At 34.5% G+C, this 24,062-nt stretch overlaps 2 protein-coding genes across 9 annotated transcripts in view; one reads left to right on the top strand and one right to left on the bottom strand.

Moving 5' to 3' along the window:
• The window catches only part of LOC119073426 (Down syndrome cell adhesion molecule-like protein Dscam2), a 55,968-nt gene that overhangs the window by 18,467 nt on the left and 13,439 nt on the right, over positions 1-24,062 (top strand). For all 7 annotated transcript variants that reach the window (XM_037178881.1, XM_037178882.1, XM_037178887.1 and 4 more), the window contains exons 2-11: positions 2,865-3,197; positions 5,941-6,102; positions 6,635-6,781; positions 7,982-8,099; positions 12,654-12,808; positions 12,877-13,069; positions 13,280-13,380; positions 19,670-19,814; positions 22,491-22,642; positions 23,557-23,667. In XM_037178881.1, the coding sequence (XP_037034776.1) occupies positions 2,865-3,197; positions 5,941-6,102; positions 6,635-6,781; positions 7,982-8,099; positions 12,654-12,808; positions 12,877-13,069; positions 13,280-13,380; positions 19,670-19,814; positions 22,491-22,642; positions 23,557-23,667 (1,617 nt within the window). The remainder of the gene's footprint in view (positions 1-2,864; positions 3,198-5,940; positions 6,103-6,634; positions 6,782-7,981; positions 8,100-12,653; positions 12,809-12,876; positions 13,070-13,279; positions 13,381-19,669; positions 19,815-22,490; positions 22,643-23,556; positions 23,668-24,062) is intronic.
• Positions 16,551-19,340, bottom strand: LOC119073544 (mucin-2-like). 2 transcript variants are annotated; one of them, XM_037179096.1, is made up of 9 exons: positions 19,257-19,340; positions 18,767-19,072; positions 18,671-18,712; positions 17,264-17,836; positions 17,172-17,204; positions 17,047-17,103; positions 16,881-16,952; positions 16,814-16,822; positions 16,551-16,694 (listed from the first exon to the last, which is right to left on the bottom strand). In XM_037179096.1, exons 1-9 carry the CDS (start codon positions 19,261-19,263, stop codon positions 16,681-16,683), a joined length of 1,113 nt encoding a protein of 370 aa, XP_037034991.1. In that variant the 5' UTR covers positions 19,264-19,340; the 3' UTR covers positions 16,551-16,680. The 2 variants fall into 2 exon arrangements, with proteins under 2 accessions (XP_037034991.1, XP_037034990.1); XM_037179095.1 differs by having other exon boundaries at positions 16,551-16,822.

Below are 24,062 nucleotides of genomic sequence, written 5' to 3' on the forward strand. Positions count from 1 at the left end.
AGAACATAGTGGTTTGAAATAAGTCCTTAATGTTCTGGTGAAACAGATGGAAATTGTTTTTCTCATTAACGTATAAATTGATATGATGTGACATTGTGCTGGGCTCACACACATAACATATACTCAAAACACACTTGTATACCACTTCGTTATACTACAAAAGGTGTATTTGTGAATTGAAAATTCTACAAATTATTTGCACAGTCAACATGGGTTTTGATCGCTTGAGTGAAATGTCTACTCACTCACGTTCTATTCATATCTGAAACAGAATTTTGATTGAAATGAAAATGATGGGTATACGTTTGTTTGTGATATTATGTATGCGAGAATACCATTCAGTATTTTGTGGTTTGATTTACGTAAATAATGTTACTTCAATGAATTTTTAAATGACAGCACAGGCATTTAAATGAATTGGTACAGAGAAATGATGAAATTGATAGGACGTTTAAATCTGCTGGATCTTTTTTTAAATGTCAAAAACGAAAGTTCTGACGTGTTGAGCTTTCATGCTAAACTAACTTGCCCCATCACCATATCAGACTGAGAACTTTCCTTATTCAAAGCAGACACCATACTATCCTCAGCCACCTCAATTCTAGCCCAACCTGCGAATCCATCTACAATTCACAGGCGGCAAGCTTATCATCAACGCACTTCATGCAAAATTGCTTCGAGTGACAGCTGCCAAATAGAATACTATTTTGTATGAAAACATTTCCCAGATTTTTTTACAGTGTCAAAATTTGTTTGATTTACTGTCCCGTTTCAGTACTCTATTTAGAGTACCACTCATGCTTGCAGTGCGTTGTTATCATCAATATTAGAGTCTGGTGATAATTTTACACAATCTTGGGAAATGAGTCATTACTTCATTTGAATAAGCGGTAATGCAATAGTACATAACGTCCGAGGTTCCAAATTTTTATTTTGACGAGTGGTGACGTTATGGCCCGACCCGAAAGGGAGGGCTGAATTTCCACACGTCAAATAAAAAATTTGGAAACTCGTACCTACAGTGCTTTACGTGCTTCTGGTCGGTGGATGCGAAAAATGTACTAAAAAAATTGCATTTACCGACCAGAAGCACGTAAAATCTGTTACTTCAATCAGATTTTTTTTGCTGTATGCGAAATTCGAGCTGATGTTTTCAATAAAAACTTCCATTTTCTTCAAAGAAAAAAAAACATTAATGCTTTTATGGTCTCAATTCAATAAAAGGCGTTCTTGCTGTTTGAATGTAAACTTGTTCACTGGTCATTAAAACCGGTTTAACCATGTTTGACATCACTTAGAATTACATTTAATAGATATAGGGTGGCCATTAATCGATTAATTACAAGTCAAATAGCGGGTGTTATATTCTGTCACTTGTTTATTACTTATTACCACCCCTTCAACCGGCTAAATACTGAACTTCCACCCAAGATCTCTGTATTATACTAATAGAATATCATTAATATGTAACATGCATTATTCAAGCCATTTGTTCGATATATATATACAAAATAAAATATGTCTGAAGCCATAGGATTAAGATTGATGTGATTTAGGGGCGCACAATTTGATTTTATTAAATAATAGATACTATGTCACTTTATAATATACGTGTGATTAATCGATTACGTTTTGTGTTACAACAGCCATACCAGAACGAGAACATTACTCCACATAGTATGTAGTATATCCAATCGTATTTGTTTACTTTATACGAAGTAAAACGTACCCGTGCATACACATTTGGTGTAGTATTGCTCTTTATGGAAACGAAAATAAAATCCTAAAACGTTTCTTCTTTTTTATGGTTCTATTATTGTGCTATTTAGCATCCTCTATATACCTAATTTGGAAAACAAAAACCCACAGAAATCAGTGTAATAGAGAAAGGGGGGAATGGTTAATGCAAAGAAAATGTTGTCGAAATAAAAAATTTATTCGATGAATTCAGTCGACTTTTATAGTTACGATTTTTCGGTTTTCCCTATAATAACCCACCTCAACACGTCCCATTTCGTCCCCGTTGCTGTAACATTTCTGTATCAAAAGTACTTTTATCGCTAAAGAAAAAAAAAACAATTCCGTTGCTTACATTGCAAATAAAGGAATATTGATTGGTACTGTCATTGGGTTTCGGGTTATTGTTACGACATTTACTTATTTAGCAAGTGAATTTATGTCCTTTTTCTGTTTGAAATCAATGTAAGATTGATGTCAGTTTTGTCCTTAAGGTTTCACAGTTCACTAGAGATAGGTGCTTTTGTTCATATCAATGGAAGTTATGAAAATGAGCTGCTACAATAATCGAGATGTATGAATCGATCGGATAAAATCTGATGAAGACATTAACCGAAATGTGTTCCTCGAATATATGAAGTAAAATATAAATTCTGAGCAATTTTAATTTAAAACGAAGCATAACAGTCCAAAGCTTCCTCTCCCATATCTTTTACAGAAAAAACAACGACAACAGCCAACAATGAAGGCGGTAAACTTATCTACACTTTGTGTTTTTGTTGGTGTGCTGCTAAAGAGTTCACATAACTGTATAACGAAATGTATACACTGTGGAACAATACCGAGAAACGTTACGACCTGCCTCATAAAATATAACGCTTTACGTTACATTGCACTTTATGAGACTCACATTTAATGAAGGTTTAAGCATACGAAACACAAAAAATAAATATGCGAAAAGCTTTTTCCACATTTAATCAAGAAAGTATTAATATTTTGTCTTGGTAGCATATTTATGGCGATAATTAAAAAAAAAAAAAGAGAAAAACATTTTCTCCCATTTCATTAAAAATTTGTCGCACATTTTCATCCTTTTTATTGTACAATTTGTTTTTTCCTCTTTCCAGACACAAGCTTTGCCGAAGTGTTTGATTCACATTTACGCGGTCCTGGATTTGTAATGGAACCGCCTCCACGATTAGAATTTTCAAATTCATCGGGTGGCTGGTTGGATTGTTCGGCATCGGGTAGTCCACAACCAACCATAGATTGGTTGTCTGTGGATGGAACATCGGTTGGCGATGTAAGTGGCATACGGAGAGTGTTGAGAAATGGTACATTGGTTTTGCTACCATTCGCGGCAGCCGCGTATCGTCAAGATATACATAACACAATTTATCGGTGTGTTGCATCGAATACAGTGGGACGAGTTATATCCAGAGATGTGCAGGTCCGAGCCGGTAAGAAAGTTTTTTTTTCACTTATGATCAAAATGCGAAAGCAAAATATTTTTCGTCGTAATTCTAAATTAAGATTTTCCAAAAATAAAATATCCGAACGCCCGCCAGTATAGTTTTGTAAATTTATCAGAATTCCCTAAAAAGGACTTTCAACATTACCCAAGGGTACATACGATTTTGCAAACATTTAACAAACACTTTTCCGTTTCCTAAAGCAATCAAACTCTTAAATAAATATACGGAAAAATAACATTTCCAAATAAATTACTTCCATTCGTCGAAGAAAACGCTTCGTTTCGATGACAAAACATCATCACCTATACGATCAGCCAGTGAAGATATTGGCATTATTCGATTCGTTTAGATTACATATTATGATGTAGTATCCCATTAGATAGACAGGTCAGCCACGTAATGGTGAAAAGCCGAAGATAATTTAGTTCTGCAGACAGTGGGAATTGTATTAGTTTGTAGTTAACAAAGTGTTCGCTGCAAGCAAGTCGCTCTATTTTCAAAATCTTTTTACTTAAAAACGTATTCGAGGTTTCTAGGAATTCCTCTATGTCAAAGATGTACGCCAATTACAAAATTAACTAAATTTGATACAAAATTTTTCAAATTACCGTCACAAGAGTAACCGAAAATCCACAATCTAGACCATTATGTGTTTTGAAGAGGAAATTTAATATAAACAAAGAACTTGCAGGAACTGAACAAAAGAATTTCTCCTATAGAGTGTTATGATGAAAGAGAAAGAAATATTTTGACAAATACCCCAAGACAACTTATAATAGACTGGTCTTCGGTCCTCTCGCTCTCAACGTAACATGTTGAAAGACAAAGCAATATTTTGACAAGTACCCCAAGGCAAGTTATAATTAACTAGTCTTCGGTTCTCTCGGTCTCTGATCATAACAGTCTAATCATTCGACAATTCCCGCACGTTCGAACAAAAGAAGATTTCTCAGTCATAACAGTCTCTGAACGAAAAATTTGTCGACAGGAAACAATATCTTTCAAGTGTCAACGCGTAGGGAAATTCTAGATAAAATGAACGAGAATTCATTTGATTATCGAATAAGAATATAGACAATTTTCGTTCAAAATATGTAAAATCTACACAAAGCGACGGCTGTCACGTCTGCAGTAGGTGGCATAGAAACGTACATTGAAATGTAGATTGTATATTGTATTCGTCTATACATTGTCATTAAACAGATCTTTTAGCAAATATTTCACAGTAATTTTTTTTGATTTGTCAATACTCATACCCTCGTATCTCGTATATTATTTCAAGCGTACCCTGGAGGTATTTTTTCGAAAAGAAAATTTTCATTTTAGCTGTTTGTCACGTATCCGTATTTCCTACTAGAAATATACAAAATTATGAGCGCATTGTGTTGTTTATCCTACTAGTGGATTTATAAGTACATATAGGCTGGTATGGAAAAGCTCTTGCACATATATTCCTATCGTGATCTATCCACAGATGCATATATAGATATATTGATCTGTATATAAATGTTATGCATGTTATACATGTCATACCTATCCAAGCGAAACGGAAAAAAAGAAGCGAATCCTTTGCGATGATTGAAACTGACATAACACATTCTATGCGACGTTACCATGACGATGTAGGATTTCTCACATATATATACATTACTTTAGTTCCTCGTATGTATACATACGTATTCCATACATACTTTCATTTTAATCCACCTTTAACTACCCATATTCACCAGGCAGCACTATAAAAAAATTTATCGTTTCTTGCGACGAAAATATCATATCATCGTCATACAGACATGGGGAAAAACATGGGATATTATTATGTACCGAAGCTACGCTTTTTCCATAGGTATACAGTGACATATGAAAGTGTATGCGGTGCCATAAAAAAGGTTGTCAATAGATCTGTCTGATATACTGAACTATATAATGAAAAAGTTAACGAGCAGAAAAATGTCAATTACGAGTGTAATTTTTGGGTTGGGTCAGTCGGTGGGTATCAATTTCAATACCTTCGGGCTACGTGAACGAACATTTTCGTCTTTCTTTTTTTTTTCGTTTTATGGATGTTCAATGGGACATGGTGGTTAAATGAATAAAATTTGAATGTCTTATCCATCCAAAGTGGTTCATTGAAGTCGACAATCTTGAGCAATTCAATTCAATAGATATAAAAAGATATTAGAGGGACCTCTTTGAACATCTTTGAACAACTCTATTTGGGTACCATGTACCGCTCTTTTTTGGATAATTGTGTTAGCGATAATTTGTCTTAGAATAGTAGTTATCTTAACTCCTTTTAAAATAAAATTGGTTTCGAGGACCTCCGGCTCGTGTTTAAAACCTCTCATTCGGCAAAAAGACTTTTAGCATAAGTTAGGAACAAAAATTAGTTTATAGTGTGCCGAAAATGAGCGACGAAGTCTAGATATATCAATAATAGATAACCAAAAACTTTTATTTTTAATTTAATGTATTTCAAGCTTTAAGCTTACCAGTACTGCCTTGTTTGTTAGAAAATACCCCGTTGGGTAATTTCTGTTATGAACGAATGAAATTTATGATTGTCAAGTGAGTTTCTAATTGGAAATTCATTATGTTCATGTTTAACAGCAGAAATTATCCTCACCTAATGAAACCTTGCAACAGTTTCCGTTCATGTATATAATTTACATATCTTTCAGACAATTTGTTTTTTTATATTTTACGTTTCCATGTTTCTTAATTTCAGTTGTTGCGCAGGCATACAAAGTTGATATTGAAGTATTGGCAGCCCCCAGAGGATGCACTGCAATTATGCGATGTGTTGTTCCGACTTTTGTCAAAGAACTGGTACGAGTGGTGTCATGGGTTCAAGAGCCCGCATTCTACATTTATCCATCACTTCAAGGAGGTAAGTTTTTTTTCATTTATTAACCGAGTAACAAAAAAAAGTTTATTTTAACCACACCTCGATTTTGTTTTGAAACATAATATTCATATATAACCAAAGAGACACTTTTGTTTTGGAATATATTAACCCATAATGATATTCATGAATTCTATGGATGGTATAAAAGAAACGGTCGTCAAATTTCATCACCACCGTGTGCTTTAACTCATTCACTCCGGTTCTATACAAAAATTTTCTTTGACCCAGAAACATATAATTTTCAATGCAGATGAAATTATTTAGCATCCTCAAAAGACACAACATAAAAATAGACGAGTAAAAACTTGGAAAACTTTTTTGGTTCAACAATCTTATTCATCTCGCACCTAAAATAAAATTTGAAGAAGAAATAAAAAGCGTCACGAAAAGTCTTTTCTAAATTCGTTATAATATAAACTTTCAGGCCAAATAATATTTTCTAATCCCAACGTATTCACCAAATGACTATGCTACTATATACAATACCCATAACACAACCTCATTAATATTTCAGATGGAAAGTTTCATCTTTTGCCAACTGGTGAACTTCTTATTCATAATTTGGAGTATAATGACCGATTCCCATCCTACCGATGTCGAACCATGCACCGACTAACGAGGCAAGTTGTTGTGAGCTCTCCAGGAAAAGTTCGAATGAATGGTAAGTTTTTTTCCCTTCTGATTTTGGTGGTTAGGTTTACTTTCGAAAGCTATGTTACAATGCGACTTAAGCACGGGTGCCCTATTTTGTTTGAAGACGGTTTTTTTCGTGTTTGTTTTTATAGCGTCGAACAGGACTGGAAGTCGACCAATTTATTTATAAAAGTGTAATTGTTGTACAAAACTTCGAATCAAATTCGCTTGAGGGAACGGTATGTGGTAATAATAAGGTTTCATGAAAATGGCTACACAAAAGTCATATAACAATTACCTTTCCTTGACAATACGCTATTTTATTAGATGCGTGGTGTGACTCGCCTTATCATACAACATCATTCATCTCCTATGGAGAGGTAAATTTTTACCTCCACGACTATATACGGCCCAGCTTGCTTGATAGAACGCCATTATTCTGTTATTCCCTTTCACAAACGGCTTAATAACGAGCTTAACGAAACTGCTGTGAGAATCGCAGCTCACTGTTAACTAGGGTGGGTCGTATTTTCATTTTGTTTAAATAAAGTTCACATTTTTGGTAAAAACGTCTTAGTTGTGAACACTGACAGAGTTACTCTGCCCGAGTGTAGGCGAAGGTCAACAACGTAGTTATGGTATTTCATAGCTGGACTCCTCAGCTATCAACTACAGTTAGCAGCAATGCCTTCTCTTACCAATAGCCCGAGATATCAGTCAACAATGTGTGCAATTTCATGCTACTACACCGAAAATCAAAATCAGCCTAGAGGCAAGGGATAAAATAATTTTAGAAAAAAAAATCGCGCTTTCGGATTCCTTGGTCAATTCTAAGTACAACCTGGGGCCAGTCCTTTTAAAATAAAATCAAAATGAAAATACGACCCACCCTGTTAACACAGAGGCCAGAGTTTCCACATCTTTCTAAAGGGCCGCTTCACATTTATTTTATCGCGTGAATTGAGAAAATTGGCGACTAAACTTGCCATTTGAAAACTGTGAAAACTCTGGACCTGCTAGAGTTCATAGTGAGTTCATTTATAAATACAATTAATTCGCTTTCTGCAAACGACGTGACATCTTCATAGTCATAATTGCATTATAATACCAACTCATAGCGAACTATAAAATTGCATTGTTTCTCTCGCCATATTTTTTACTAATACTTAACAACCAGTGATTTTGCTCTTACGAAAAGTTCGTTTTACGAGGAATATGTAAATTTCAGATCAAAAAACTATTATTTCACCAAGCATTGTGGAACACACCAGCCATGTATCTGTAGCACAGGATGAAGGAGCGGTACTGTTATGTGTAGCACAAGGATGTGATTCGCCAGAGTACAGGTATGTTTTGACATAATCGCAGTAGATAGACAAAAAAAAAATGAATAACACGAATTTACCAGCATAATGCTAACTGTTCGTGTCCCATTCAAGTTAAATTTAATATCAATGCACCACACACTTTATCTTGTCACTGAAAATCCAGCCACACTTTGTATATAATCGGCTATGTGGAACACTGGGGCTATTGTGTTCTGAAATTTATGTCATGCCATACATTCTTTATATTAACGAACGCACAGCCCATATTCGTATACCACATTTCGCCACCACGGTTTTATACAAAACTTGCAAATATATGCTAGTGACGTAGACTGGGGGACAATACAACGAAAATTATATAATCAACACAAAATTGGATGTACACAGGTGGTCATTATGTGAAAGTTATTTCATATCTCGCTGGAACAATTTTTGAAAGTTTTTTTTTTCATTTGTATAACGGTTATTGAGTCGTTGAAAGAGTCAGCAGACGAGCTGTAAAAGCTGTCAACAAATATCAAGTCTGCAAGAAAATTCGCCTGACTAAAGACAATGTAGGCTAAATCTATTGATCGACAACTCGCGGTTCGAATGATGATATAATTGTCGTTGAAATGTATTATAATCGCAAAACTTAGCATTGGAAAGATCTCTAATTTTATTTTACTTTTTTTGTACTGGCCAACAGTTGAATTGTACGCACGCATACAATGTGCTGAGCGTATCGTACCGTAAAATACGTATATTTTCCTTCAAACGAAATACATTCCAATTATTCATACCATTCATGCCCTCCCAAACATTATTCCGGTTTTATAACGCCTAATAATCCCATTTCTTAAGCCATCACCCGGCAGGTAACGCATTTAATTAACAATCATGAAAATGAGTACTATAACTCATCTGCAGAACGAACTGTGGAATACGTCGAACAAACATTGGATAAATCGTATACAAATTGAGAAATAAAAAAAAATTCGTTTCCTTCAACCGGTGCAGTAAAAATATTCATTAAAAATGAATTTTTGTAACGGATTGCAGAAAATATTTGGGGAGGCAAAGTATTATTTTCATTTTATCCATTTCGATGATGATGGTGTTACGTTACGTAACACCATTTTCATATTTAATAACCTCTGGGTTGTGTAGAACATGCAACGTTTTTAATTCAAATTTGTTGGCACATATAAAACGCTGTTCCATCACATATATACAACTTGTGTGTATAATCTGAGTTCACCTAAATATAACGACCACGAAAAAAAAGCACTAACGAATTACGCCAAACAGAAAACTCTCTCTCCAGCATCATTATTTTGTGAAAATGCCTGAAATTTCCATATATTCGGCCATATTTTTCATTTTTTTTTATTTTCCCATTTTTTATTTTCTACAATATACACAACTGAAAATAGGGAGGAAAAAAACGACTGCATTGCGCATTCCAAAAATCAGTCGACTGTGATGGGTCTGATTAATTGCAACTTTCATAATTAATATTTCAAAAACTAATTTCATATAACAACAAAAAATCCACTAGGAAAATGTACTTTTTTGCCAATGGCGGAAGTTTAATTACTTCATTTTATGTTAATGATGCCACCGTTTAAGAAAATATAGGAATATTTTAGCCAACGAACTAAAGAGATGAGTTGATTAGTTTTTCACCGAAATATTTGTTAATTGCACAATGTGCAACTAGTGAGCAAGAAGTTAGAAATTGAATGGTGATTAATATATCCTAGAATTGTATATGAGCCACGTTAGTTCATCAACGATTCTTTCAGCACTCGTCGAAAATATGGTTGATAATCGTGGTAATATTATCCGTGTATTTATTGCTGAAAACATCAATAATGTGAAATCGATGATGAAGCAACTTGGACTTTAGCGGTTGTAGTAAGAATACAACATCCAAATGTGCGTTATAAGAAAATACATGAACATAAACTAGGAGCTCGGGCTTGTATTCTGCTTTAAATGTGTAATCATGAAATACCTAACGTTCTGTACCGAACATTTAAAGACTTGCTTAACAAAAGAAGTAACAGATTTAATGGTTATTCCGTGACACGCTCGCCATTTGTAAAGGAGAAAATTTGATCATTAATGGAAATTTAAAACAGAGTTTATGGAATAACATTTGAATCGGTAATAGTATATTACTTCCGAGGTTCCAAGTTGTTTATTTGATAAGTGGGGTGTTACAGCCCGACCCGAAGGGGAGGGCTGTATTCCCCATTTGTCAAATAACAACTTGGAACCTCGTAAGTTCAATGCTTTACGTGATTAGGCAATGTAAATGAAAATGAAACATGCCGTAACACGCAAAAGCTATTTATACATATTATGAATGATGGGATATACGATCCATATGTCCATGCAAAAGTAATTTAAATAAAAAAATTTCTGATGAATTTCATCACTTTTGTTTGCAGGTAGTCTGTTAACTACAATTTTTTTTATTTGATATTTGAAAGCTCGTTCTCACCTTGTCATAAAATATTCTTGCATTGACCATTACGTTCCACATTAAATTCTAACGATTCTAAACGCTCATTGCCATAAAACTGCAAAGGATTAAAAGAATGTGAGAGGTAAAAATATAAATTTATTTAAAATTCACGGATCAAAATAACGTCACTTTTGCATTTACTGGAGACTTGATGGCATTATTCCCAATGGACAGAATGTACGAAGCGAACGAAATTGTTCGACTTAAAATTCTCTTCCATACAAATGTTTACAACGTGCTTTAAATTCGTAAAATCCCTTTACACATTTCTTTACTTCTTTATTTAATTTAAAAACGGGAATATGATGCAAATGCATTCAAAAATAGTTTTACATTGTTCCCTAAACGAATACGGGATACACACAGCATATATATACGTACTCGGTACATATTTCTCTACACAATTACACAATGTACATTCTTCGGAGAATGAAATGAATGTTCCAATATTTTATATGGGGGCATAAAACGTATAAGACTCGTTGCTTCCAAAAATTTAGACAATCACATTGGATGCATTTATTGTCTAACCTGTGAATGGGTAAATGGGTATACATTGCAATGGCATATGCATCTGAAACAAAAGCCCTAACATCAATATCTACAATCTGTGCTAGGGTGGCCGTTCCATTTTACAATTGCTACACAATCGGTTTTTTTAATATCACTGAGCAATTTGTGCATATTTTATTTGGGTTTTTTCTGACTGAATCGATTTGGCTCCGGCAGCGTGTAAAAATCGTGCCACATTATTAAAATACCAAAGACAGCAAATAAGTCAGGGAATTTCACTTCAAATTTCAAAATTGAATTCTTGACTCGAAATAACGTGTCGCTTCACCCTAAACCTACATACATGTCATGGATAGATAATGGTATATATGGTATACACATATGCAAAAGAGAATAATATGCAGAAAATTTTCGGTACAACAGAACATGAAAAACTACATACAATTTATCCAGATAAACTGCTTTTAATGCATAGCCAAGTGCTTTGCATTTATAACATACAGAAACCATATGGATCATGGGAGACGGGCTAAAAAAAACTTTTGGGTGAAAGGCAGGAGTGAATTCAATGATGAACGTTGGCCTTAAGATCCAAACTTTTATTTAATAAGTGAATCGATGTCCTCGTACATTTCCGTTCCAAATACAAATCTACAGGTCCAGGTTCTTTTTCTACAAATAGCTGAAAACTGTGCGTTGACGAAAGTCTTCTTCAGAACTTCTTATCGTTCAAAACTCTAAGTACACTGCTTTCACGTAACATAAATTTAGTGTAACGAAACTTTCCTGAAGAACGTCGAAAGTAAAATTTATCGGACCACTGCAATCTTTTAAGTACAATGCAGCGAGTGCACGAGGACATCAATCTTTGTTACACTCATTTTTTGAAATATTATTGCAATAATTTCCACATTACCTTACGGTAGTAAAAAAAATCCTTATTTCATATGAGATGCGGCTCTGCCTTCGCATATATGCATTTGCATATAGGTATCTAACCTACCCAGCTATTGCTTCCATATATGAAACGCCATTGCAACTGTGGTGAAATTGTGAACGAGATAATGTGGACTGAGGTATGGAGGAAACTTGTTTCAATGTGTGCCTGAGGCACTGCTTTAATGAATACAGGCTTGCAGGCGTCCGGTGGTAACTTGTATGTCGGTTGGTGCAAGTTGGTTGCAATTCTTGCAACTATGTTTTATGTATACATTCATAATGGTGCTGTGGATGTTGGCGCATAGAATATTGCAATAAGGGAAACAAATATTCATAGAAGTGGGCATAATCTGCATATATACAAAGTACGCTTCCTTTATTTATGTGTTGCATATTAAATTAATTTCTTTCGCATTGTTTCACATTCGAAGTTCGAATTACGAGATTACTAATTTAGCCAGTGTGTGCTATCTATGTAATTAGATTCATAACTTTACCTAAAATATCTAAGCCAGATTCAAAAGCGATTAAAAGAACTTGGAAAGTGCACAGGAAAATGAAAACAAAATATTAAATCAAAAATATCTTCTCCTTTAAATACATAGATGGTATACGCACAACGGTATAGAGCCACTGCCGGTACTCAGTGGTCCTAGAATTCGTTTGCTAGGTCCAATTCTAGCCATTGAAGCTGTAACTGCTGAAGATGGTGGCACATATAAATGTTCAGCGTCAAACACTGGAGGAGAAGCCAGCGCAGGTGAATTGAATGATTTACATGCAATACGAAATTCGTCAACAAAAATGAAACAAACTATCTTTGTGCAGATCTACGACTAACAGTCGCAACGCCATTACAAGTGGATATTCAACCAAATTTTTTAAGTGTACACATGGCGGCTTCTGCTGAATTTCGATGTGTTGTGACTAGTAATGGAGCAGCAGTTGGATTACAACACATCACTTGGTTTAAAGATGGACGACAGTTGCCTAGTTCTGGTCGTATCGGAGATACTTTAATGTAAGAACATGAGATTGATTTTTTTCAATTTTATTTTAAACGCTTAATGACGAAAATATGAATTTCATTAGATTAGACTAAGCTCTTTTCCTCGATCATGTTTTCTTCACTTTATAAACATTTATTTAGTTTGTAACAAATCATCGAATTCCAAAGAATAATCACATGCCAATCAGAACCTATTAAAACTTGCATAAACTTATTTCGCAGGATAACTGGAGTGGGTCGTGAAGATAAAGGAATGTATCAGTGTGTCGTGCGGAGAGAAGAAGGTGACACATTCCAAGCATCAGCCGAACTGCAGCTAGGAGGTAAGGCGTGCTCATTTTTGATAAATTGACTCAAATAAAGTTATAAAAGAATTTTGACACGAAAAAAAATCCTGCCATTTTTCAAAACGAGAAATGTCCGTTTCGTTGAATATATCTAGACGAAAATACTACGCTATTCACTTGCTGTTGATTGAAAAAAATGCGTCCCGTTTTATAACAGAAAAGTTTGGAATTCGATGTCGAATCTCGGTGTTATATTGATTTCTAAAGATTTATGCAGTATAGAAAGAAGTTCTATTCAATAGAATTTGTCGCACGTTTTTGCTACCTTCGAGCATCTATTTCTATTTTCAAACGTACTTTGTATACAACAACTACCGTTCATGCCATACGAGTAACATCGAATTTACAGACTGAATAAACGTTCGCAAAGAAGTGAAGGTATATTATATTATACATCATTGTAGCCAGGAAGATATGGGCGGGGGTATGCTAGGTTGGATTATACCTTCATGTTTAGTCTCCTAAAAGTGTATCTTTTATTTGCAGGTAACACCATTCATATATCCCAATCCTGCTATATACAGTAAGGGAAAAATGTTATAGTCTTGTGTTAAAAAAGGGAATTTTTTATTATTATTTTCCATCGTATTTTCTTACCAATTTTATATTTTTATAAAATCCATTCCAGTTTTATGAGTCATCATTTTTTTGTATACTGCGTGTTATTTAAAATAATTAAATTTTGCTGGATGTCAACTTAATTTTATTTTTTATACGTTTTCTTCCTCTCTTTTTTTATAACGAAATTTGTTGTCGAGCGAAATAAAATCGTTTACTTGGTAAATATATACGGTGTAAAAGTTCTGTGATTTTTATTTTATGTGTACCACTTCCTGTCTGCTCGTTCGAACGACATACATACATAAGTAAATTAAATTTATATTCCTACGTTTCCTCAAAACGATTACTTTCCAAACGCTTCAAGAGTCTAATCGTAGGCTGTCGTTTTTATATATGATGTCAATGAAAGCGGTTTCGAGTTTTCTTTTGATACATGTATTTGTGTAGCCCTCAATCTCGTTATAGAAAAAAATATATTCAGATGATGTTTTCAATGCAGGAAATTTACTTCTCATGACTTTTGACGCTCAAAATGTTGACACTTTTTGAAATAAAAAAATTCTTTCAGTAAAATCTTTTCTCAACCAGCGACCAAAGTTTGGAAATGAGTTGTAGAAAAGTTTTTTGCTTTCTCACAGACTGCATCGTTCAAACCTCAGTCAGAACAATATTTTTAAAAGAAAACCTCGAAGAAAACTGTCTCTGAAGATGTCTACTTCGACGAAAGTATTTCCGTCCGGGTCTACACTGCAATAGAAGATATTTCCATTGTTTTTTTATGAATGATCTTATACTGTAATTCAACAATAGATACTGGTATCGAAACGAGTCAAAATTGTATAACTATAGACCCTGTTATTTCCTTTGATATAAGTTAATTCGAAAAATTTGTAGGAAATCTTTTACTTCATTTTCATCAACAAAAACATTTTGCAATACAAAAACACACAAGCCAGAGCTCATTGTCATTTTTTGTTGTAGCTGTTGACAAACCTGTCTGCAGAAGCTTTTAAACCATTTATCATGGTGAAGAACTTTATGCACAAATAGCATCAAATGTGCGAAGTTTGGAGTTCGTGAAGTTACATCCGACCTTTCATATTTGATATTACATTCACATTAAATGGATTAGACTTAAAACGCTTTAAAATATCAAATGGTCGAAAAGTCAGACACAGAATTCTGATAATTTCATGAAAAATAAAAATAAAATTTTTTGACGAGTTCATTTGAGTAAATGAAAAGTTGTAACAAAACTATGGGCACACAGCGTAATGTAACATCTAAATTTAATTCTTTTGAAATTCAAAAAGTTTTATTAATCAGACAGTCAGACACTTTAAAACTCATTATACAACTCGCTATTCGCTGATAAATTGAAAACTTTCTTCATTTAACGCAAATCCAATTTAAAGATTTTCAAAATTGAAAATTCACCTACTTAATCGCAGCCAGCAACTTCTCTATAGCCTCAAAGTAAATGTGGGTGGTGTGGGCTCTTTACATCGTGTTATAGTCAACTGTGTGTACCTATGTATAAAACGTTCATAGTAACACACTGCAACACTTTAAACACCCGAGGAAAACCACAGCAATTTTCAAGTCCATTTAACAAATTTTCAACGCTTCAGAATTTATTGCGTTATAAAAGACGAATATTGTTCAGCTAAGCCATGCTATATGTATGAGTTGTATAAGATGAAAAGACATTAAGCGACGTCGTCCTTATAGTTGCAATGTTTTTGTATGTATATGAATACGGAGAATGTGAATATAACTGCAAAATTCGTTCACAATAGATTCCTCTTCATCTCCATTCATTCCATGGTTCGATCCCAAGAATGAAAAAGCGAAAATGTTGTTTATGTTCTTACAATTTTATCGGTTTTTCAGTGATTCTGTTATAAGTAATTAATTGCTTTTGTATATCAATGTCGAGCTGTATAATAGATCACAATTTCATGATTCGGTGCTATTAATCAAAGCTTTCGACGAAATTTCGTCCATTTTACCATTTGCAAACGAAAGCACCATCGTTTTTCCATGAAATAAATGTTGATGAATGTTTGTTTTTAAAATTGAAGCCAATTTGTTGTTCTGATTTTCTCTACGTAGTACAAATAGTCGAGTGATGTATGTAGATAAAAGTATATCGACCCTAAATGATTCCAATTTTGGCCCATATCATGTCATATTTTATGGACAACGTCGACACAACTAAACGACGATGCAATATGTGTATAGGGAAATGTATGATAAACTCATGAAGTAAAAGATTTTTTGTCAATCGATCAATTAATTTTTTGTTGAATATCTAGATCGAATCGAAAGAAGTAATAGACTCGACAATTATAACAATCTCACATCTAGTCCAAGAATTCAGGAATGTCAATGAAAATCTTATGTCCTACCCAAAGGGAAACCACTTTTCTCTTTGCTTTGAAGACATTTTTAATGAAGGTCTGTAACAGTTACGTTTTCTGGCTGCTGTGGGAAAATAACATCGAATTATCTTAGCTTTACGATTCCAATTCGAGTGTGACTAGTTGTTCTAATCACTAAAATTAGTATTACACACAAATAAGTCAATTGCAACCTTTATTTATTGTAAGAAGAATGTCAGTGCAGTTTTCTCAAAGCTTTTAGATTCGTATACAGCATAAGATTTGAATTCAAAAATCAGTGTGGTCTAAAATAACAATGTTTCCTATTGACTCATTTGAAACCGTCTCTTTGTTCATATGCCCAATGACCTCCATATTGACATGGGCAACAACATTTTCCTCTGACCATTTGGCAACCGATGTCGACGCATCTCTGTTCGTACCGTCGGTTTCATCAATAGCACCAATATCATCTGCAAGAAACGAACGATAACTTCAAATTTAAAATTTATTACGTTTGATGGAAATAACTTTGTGGATCGGCTGATCTTGGAGGAGGTGTTGGTGGCGTTGGTGGCTGTACTGGTGGTAATGTTGTAGGAACTGAAAATTATTTCGTTGCTTTTATAGTAACAGACATTCTGTCAATCGGTCATATGCACTAATTTCGTTTTCGATAAACATTGATTTACTCTACCTGTTGTTGGTGGAGGCGGTGTAGGAGGTGTGATGGCTTCGGTGGTGGGTGAGGGAACTAAATAATTATAGATTAAGTTAAATTAAGTTTAATGTCTTCCAAGAGTACAGAGCCTTCGGTTATACCTATCGGTGTAGGAGGCCCACCTGTTGGTGGTTCTAGAAAATGAATTACTGTATTTACTTCAAAGACAATAGATACAATTTAAGATTCTTACCTGTAGTTAGTGTCGGAGGCGATGGGATAAGTGTACTTGAGGTTGGTGGCGTAGGGAAAAGTGTGGTTGATGTTGGAGGCGTCGGGAACAGCGTGGTTGATGTTGGAGGTGTAGGGAACAGTGTGGTTGATGTTGGAGGTGTAGGGAACAGTGTGGTTGACGTTGGAGGTGTAGGAAAAATCGTAGTTGATGTTGGAGGCGTCGGGAAAATCGTTGTTGATGTAGGAGGAGTAGGGAAACCCGTTGTTGTTGTCGGAGGCGTCGGTAAATGCGTTGTTGTGGTCGGAGGCGTAGGCAAATGTGTTGTTGTTGTCGGTGGCGTGGGTAAGTGCGTTGTTGTTGTTGGAGGTGTAGGACATGGAGTTGTCGTTGTTGATGGTGTAGGAGGGGTTGGACGTTGAGTTGTTGTTGTTGATGTAGGAGGTGTTGGAGGTTGAGTTGTTGTTGTTGATGTAGGAGGTGTTGGAGGTTGAGTAGTTGTTGTTGATGTAGGAGGTGTTGGAGGTTGAGTTGTTGTTGTTGTTGTTGATGATGTCGTTGTAGTGGGCCTTGTAGTTGTAGACGTCGTCGAGCCTAAAAAAAACATTATCTGTTGACAAGTAGTCTAGTTTATAGAATGCAGCCACCGTTTAAAATGCCTCATAATTTAGGAATTTAGTTAGGTTTCAGATTAATTTTAGGAGCTTGGCTCTCGAAATTTGTAACGATTGACGGAATAAATGGGGAATCAATTCTCAAATATTAGGCCTTATATATTTTGTCAGATAGCTCAATCGGTAGAGCTAGGCTCATACGACAAGGATCCCGGGCTAAAAGGATTTTTTAACGAATTCGATTCCAGGACTCGCCTCCGGCTAGTGTTGAAAACCTCTCATTCGCTAAAAGAAAGACCTTTAACATTCGTTAGGAAAATTTAAAAAAAAATCCTCTTCTAGTAGTACATTCCAGTGGCTTTAATAAAATCGACGAACACGTACTATTACGTCGCAATCGATAACGACAACACATACTGACGTGTCATGTCAGAAATTAAGGAGTGTTAAAATTTAAGTAGAAAAGGGATATATATATATAAAAATCCATCCACATACTGTTTGTAGGAGACACTTTTGATGGAAATGTCAGAAACCGAAACAAACGAAACTTTCTACTTTATCTCCCCTGACACTGATAAACTTTCTATATTACTTCGTCGAATAAGACATTGCAGTTGAGCGAGAACTATAAAATGAAGTTCATTATGTAAGGCAAAACTTCTACGCTGCAGGCAAAAGATTCTTGATTAGATATTTTAGGCTTTTAAGGAGTGGCCGCCTGAGAACTCAAAAAACTCAAAACTCAATATACGGAATTTTACGTCACTCTCCGTCACACTTATGGATTTTCAATTAAAATAAAGTGCTTTACCTGTTGTCGTTGTCGGAGGCTGTGTCGTCGAAGTTGTCGATGCTACAAACGTAAAATCCTGAATAGGGATAAAATTATTTTTATTGCAATAAATACTTGTCGGTGGCACGGTAGGAGGAGTAGGAGTCGTTGGTGTTGGTCCGTGCGTAGTGGTTGTCGTTGGTCGAACTGGTGGTTCCCACATCCACGGATGTACGCAAGTTTGATGGAAGAAGCTAAATAATGTGCCTGGAGCACACGATCGGCTGACAAATCGTTCGTATCCCGTACATAAAAAGTATCGTGTTGGATCTTCGAAATCTGGCCACATCGTGGCAAACTCTTCTTGTGTTCGACATTCTGGATATATTTGTTGGGCGTATAATCCAGAAACGGTAATCAGCACCACCAGAATTGATTTGACTTGGCATGAAAGGAATTTGATAATTTTATTTCAGTTCAAACTAGGCTATTAAGTGAAAAACGTATGTACTTGTACAACTTTTTTCACAGTTTCACGTAATGAAAGCATCCAATTTTAGCAAGTTGAGAATTTTGATATTTATTTTAATTAGAGAATCAAAAATAATAATTTTCCTGAATTTACCTCTCATGCTGTCGTGTTAAATTTCGCAATAAATTTGAGAAGTCAGAGCGCAAGTAATTGTTTTTTATAAACCAATTAACTAAATATAATGTTCTTTGTTAAAATACAAGATAGCGCAGATCAGATAGCGGGCAATTATCGTTACACAAATTATTTTTTTTGTCGAATTAGCCTCACACGATTCATAGGAAATTCTGAGTGGCTACTAAATAAGAGCAAAATAGTTTGTTGGTTTAAGTACCTTTATTTGGAATAACAATATGAATCACTTCTTGTTTTGTTCTAAGAAATGAGAAACTGATTTATTCATTCTATTTTAACATTCACTCAGAAGTGATTTTACCGATATATTTCAAGCTCAAATATAATACGCGAAATAAACCAAATGAAAATGACATTCATCAATTTCACAGATGCTCCACCGATTCTGCTATACAGTTTCATCGAACAAACTCTTCAACCCGGTCCAGCCGTTTCACTAAAATGTTCTGCGGCCGGAAATCCAACTCCGCAGTGGAAGTGGACTTTAGATGGATTTCCATTGCCAACAAATGGAAGGTAATTTATATCTTAATTAAAGTATCATGGGAATTCACTTCATCTATACACTATAACACTCATTGCTGTCTCATTATGTGCTTACCTTCTAAAATGAATGTGGATGGGATAATAATATCTGTTCAAGGAATTGCTTATTTGAATGTGTAGAGCCGACAAAGGTTCATAGGTCATTTAATACATTGAAATGGATTTTTGTTTGATGTCGTCAAATGTCTATTTAAATGATTAAAATCAATTTTATGTCCAGCTTTTGAAATGAGATGTTTCGTAATTTAGATATCAAATTGATTGGGCTAATTTCTTGCTTTTTGTACATGAACTATCTGAGAGTCATTCATTACTAATTATTATTTGATATTGCAATGCACTCAATGTCAATAAAATTAAATTTAGAATTAGTTGGACATAACGATGTAAATGTACAGTACAGTTGACACCAGTGTGTGTGCTAGGAGCTGCTAACTAAATTTGATAGTCTGCAATAAACTTAAAAATATGAATCAGTATGAGTCACTCATGTCGGTGCTACGAAATAGAGACTAACAAACTCGATTTTGTGATATACACATTTTTAAATTACATTACAAACTTTAGCTGAACTTTCGGACGAAAGAGTATATAGGATAGAAATCCCAAAACAAGTTATTCATCAATTGACGAACCGGGCAGTAATTATATAGAAATAGGATTGAAATCTGCGGTCATATTCGAAACTACAAAATCAACATACAAATAACTTGATTATTATCGTAGCATTGTAGTTTTGGACGGAAGTTTTAAATTGTACCTCCGTCAGAGACAAGGGATGAATTAATGTTTCGAGGGTCTGTTTAAGTAAATTATATTTTCAACATTTGAACTGTTGTAGCTGTCGTCTTTCAACATATTTTCCTCTTAAATAATACGTCCTTACACGATGCGTATAACCATCGTAAAAATGTTATTTGAATATTAAGTAAGAGTCCAGAATTGTGGGTTTGGTAGTATGCGACAATGTCGGCTGTTTCCAATGAAATTTTAGCTACGATTTTAGCCACCCCTTTCGTTTTTCCTTTTTTTTGTTAGAAAACTAAGGTGTCGAATAAGTCCAGGAATAATTTGCTTCTTTTTGTAAAAAAAAACGATGTCTTGATACACAAACAAAAGAATTAAAAATACGAATTTTAAAGCATAATAATGCGAATTTCAATGAGATTGACCCAATTATGGATGGTATGCTAACGGAACTCGTAATGGAAAAAATTCTTTGTCTTGCATAAACAGCAACGGATATCTTAGCTTATATGAAATGCTTTCAAATGAGTTTACGGTTGTATTTTCGTAACATTTTTTCCTTTAATTTAAGAACGATAAGCATCACCAGCCATTTAAATACATATTCTATACGATGTGTTTTGTTGCAACACCAGTGCTAATATCATTACGTTGAGCGCTTTCCCTGTTTTCCACTCTACTATCAATAATTGTGTTATGACGACAAAATTTGCTTCGAAATTATATTAAAAGCTCATACGAGAAATTGTAGATGAAGTGTCTACAGTTTAATTAGATTGCAAATTTTGCTGTGTAGTTGGTGGGATGTTGTTTTTGTGAATGATATTTTAGCAGTAAGGAGGAGTATGCAAGATATGGGAAATTTATATTTATGAATTGTTTGGTTGCTACTAAGTTGAACGTTTCAGTCTATTGAAATTATAAATGTGCAGGTCCATATTCATGTGCCATTCATCATGGCCACGTTTTGTTCTGAATAGAAGAGTAATGGGACAAGTAGCAAATGGTTGAGTAACGTATTTAATGGCAACGACATGAAAACTATAAAGTTTCTTCACCAGAAATGTCTGTTATGTTGAAGCAAGTCATTAGCGGTAGATCAGGTTGAATTGTTTCAGGCTCTATAGAATAGTGTTTCCAGCCAGTGTTAAAATATGCGTAGATTATAGCGGCACACAAAAATAATTATTGAAAAAAGCTTGCTTCGAACTGATCTCATATAGTGGGGTTGCAAATATTCATAGGTGAACTTGTCGAAATAGTTTAAACTAAAGGCACATGGTGTCAATTTACTGTAACAATTGAGACGCAACCTATTCCTCCATTGTAACGAATAAATTGATAGCTTCAGAGATAAAACATTTCAAGCACCTTCGATTAAAAACGGAAATAACTTCATTTCTAATCGTAGCAGAAAATGTTGTAAACGCTACTATCACAATGTAGGAAGTTGCTGTCGAAACAGACGAGACATGAATACACAAGAACATTATTTCCATTAGAGACAAAACAAAATGTTGCCGTAAATTTAGGTTATATTGGGTGGTTGGGAGTCGGCTGCATTTTGTTACACAATCTAGTACAAAAAGAACTCATCCCACTCCGCTGGGCTTTAGCTGAAATTTCTACACGTAGCAAATTAAATTTTCACAGTCGCTTTTCAACATTTTAATTCTAATTATACGATGAATACATGCGATGCAAGGAAAGTTACAGTTATTGGAAGCTGCCTCAAAGTGTTGCGGTGAACCGGATGTTGAAGTGTTAAGTTAAATTGAAAAGAAAAATACGAAGAAAAGTTTCAAGCATCTATTACTCCCATCGAGAATCTCATATTTTGAAATTCGCTTGAGTCACATTTTATCTAACTCAATTCCCATAACTTTTTTCTTTACACAGATTTATGATTGGACAATATGTTACCGTCCATGGTGATGTTATTAGCCATGTCAATATTAGCCATGTCATGGTAGAAGATGGCGGCGAATATTCATGTATGTCCCAGAATCGAGCTGGCAAAGTTTCACATTCTGCACGTTTGAATATATATGGTACGTAGACTAGTATTTAGTATTTAAATAAAACTGATGTCGATGTCGGTCGTAGAGTTGATGTTTTTATTTATTCTGAACAGTTTTAATTTGAAGCTAATTTAATTGACCTACATCAGGAAAATTAAGGGTTCTGAGAAAATTAAATCAGCGGTGTGTATTCTGTAGCTGAGCGAGATCCATAAATTTAAAAATACTTTTTAGGTTAACTGGGTCAGGTGCGTGTATGTACTTAAGTTTGGACGTATTTCCAGTGAAATAAAGATTGTTTCACTCATGCGAAAACTTCAAATCTTCCAGATTAATAACAATAATTGATCAGATGGTTACTCTTTAAAGGTATATACCGATGATCTCTGGTTAAAGTCGTCTTATATAGCGGTGTCAAAACAAATGAAGTAACAGATTTTGTATGAAAGAAATACCGATTCATTCAACAAAAGAAGTAACAGATTTAGTGATTAGTGATTGTCGTATCAAAAATCTAGTGGACGAGTTGAATGAAAAATCATTGTTTTTCATTCCATCATACTCTTGATTACTTTAAAGATTAACCACTTACCGGTTGTTTACATTTCCGCTATTTTTGCAAAGAAAATTTTATCAGAAGGATATCGATCAAAAAATGCGAAATCAACACCTCAAAATATTTTCCTTTAAAATGACAAATAGCCAAAAAGATGTTCTAAATTGCCTACAAGAGTCCTTAATTAGAGAAAACGTTCAAATGTAGAACACTCCCCTAATGAACACTATTTACCCTACATGGCTCTGTATGAATTTCTCGGATACATAGGTTCCATTACATCAGACTGTTATTATTTTTTGGTTGATGGTTTTTTGCGTGTATTTTTAAACAAGAAAAATGCTCCAACAAAAATATGATAAATGCGATCAATTTCTTAAATTTTCAGGTCTCCCATATATTCGGCTTATACCCAAGGTAACTGCTGTGGCTGGGGAAACATTACATCTAAAATGCCCGGTCGCTGGATACCCAATCGAAGAGATACACTGGGAAAGAGGTACACTGGAATGCCAAGTTTTGTTATTTTTACACCCAGAGGGAAACATAACGATGTGAATAGGAAATTGTGTAATTTGTAAAAAATATGCGTTTCCCTGTTTTTCCTTACTTTTATTTTTGATGGAGGTTGTAGTAATTTTATTATCACATTTGTTTAAGTAGAGTTATAAAGTTTATTCATTTTTGCGAGGGCGTTTGGTTCCGTTTTGGATTTATGTGTATTATATAAAATGAGAATGTTTCAATCAATTACGCGATCGAATGGTATAAGAACGAACCATTATAAAGCTATGTCATTTATCTTCCTTCTTGCAGAAAAATTAAAACAATGTTCAGAAGCATTATGGCATTAAAATTGTTACTTCAATGCTATCAAATTAATTCGCTCATTGA

This window comes from Bradysia coprophila, unplaced genomic scaffold, assembly GCF_014529535.1.
Source record: "Bradysia coprophila strain Holo2 unplaced genomic scaffold, BU_Bcop_v1 contig_138, whole genome shotgun sequence".
Lineage (NCBI taxonomy): Eukaryota > Metazoa > Arthropoda > Insecta > Diptera > Sciaridae > Bradysia > Bradysia coprophila.

Bases quoted from the DNA above. Each gene is read 5' to 3' on its own strand.
- LOC119073544 (XM_037179095.1), bottom strand. The intron at 17,104-17,171 runs GTATAACCGAAG...ATAATTATTTAG, and splicing joins TGGGCCTCCTACACCGATAG to TTCCCTCACCCACCACCGAA. The intron at 16,953-17,046 runs GTAGAGTAAATC...AATAATTTTCAG, and splicing joins ACCGCCTCCACCAACAACAG to TTCCTACAACATTACCACCA.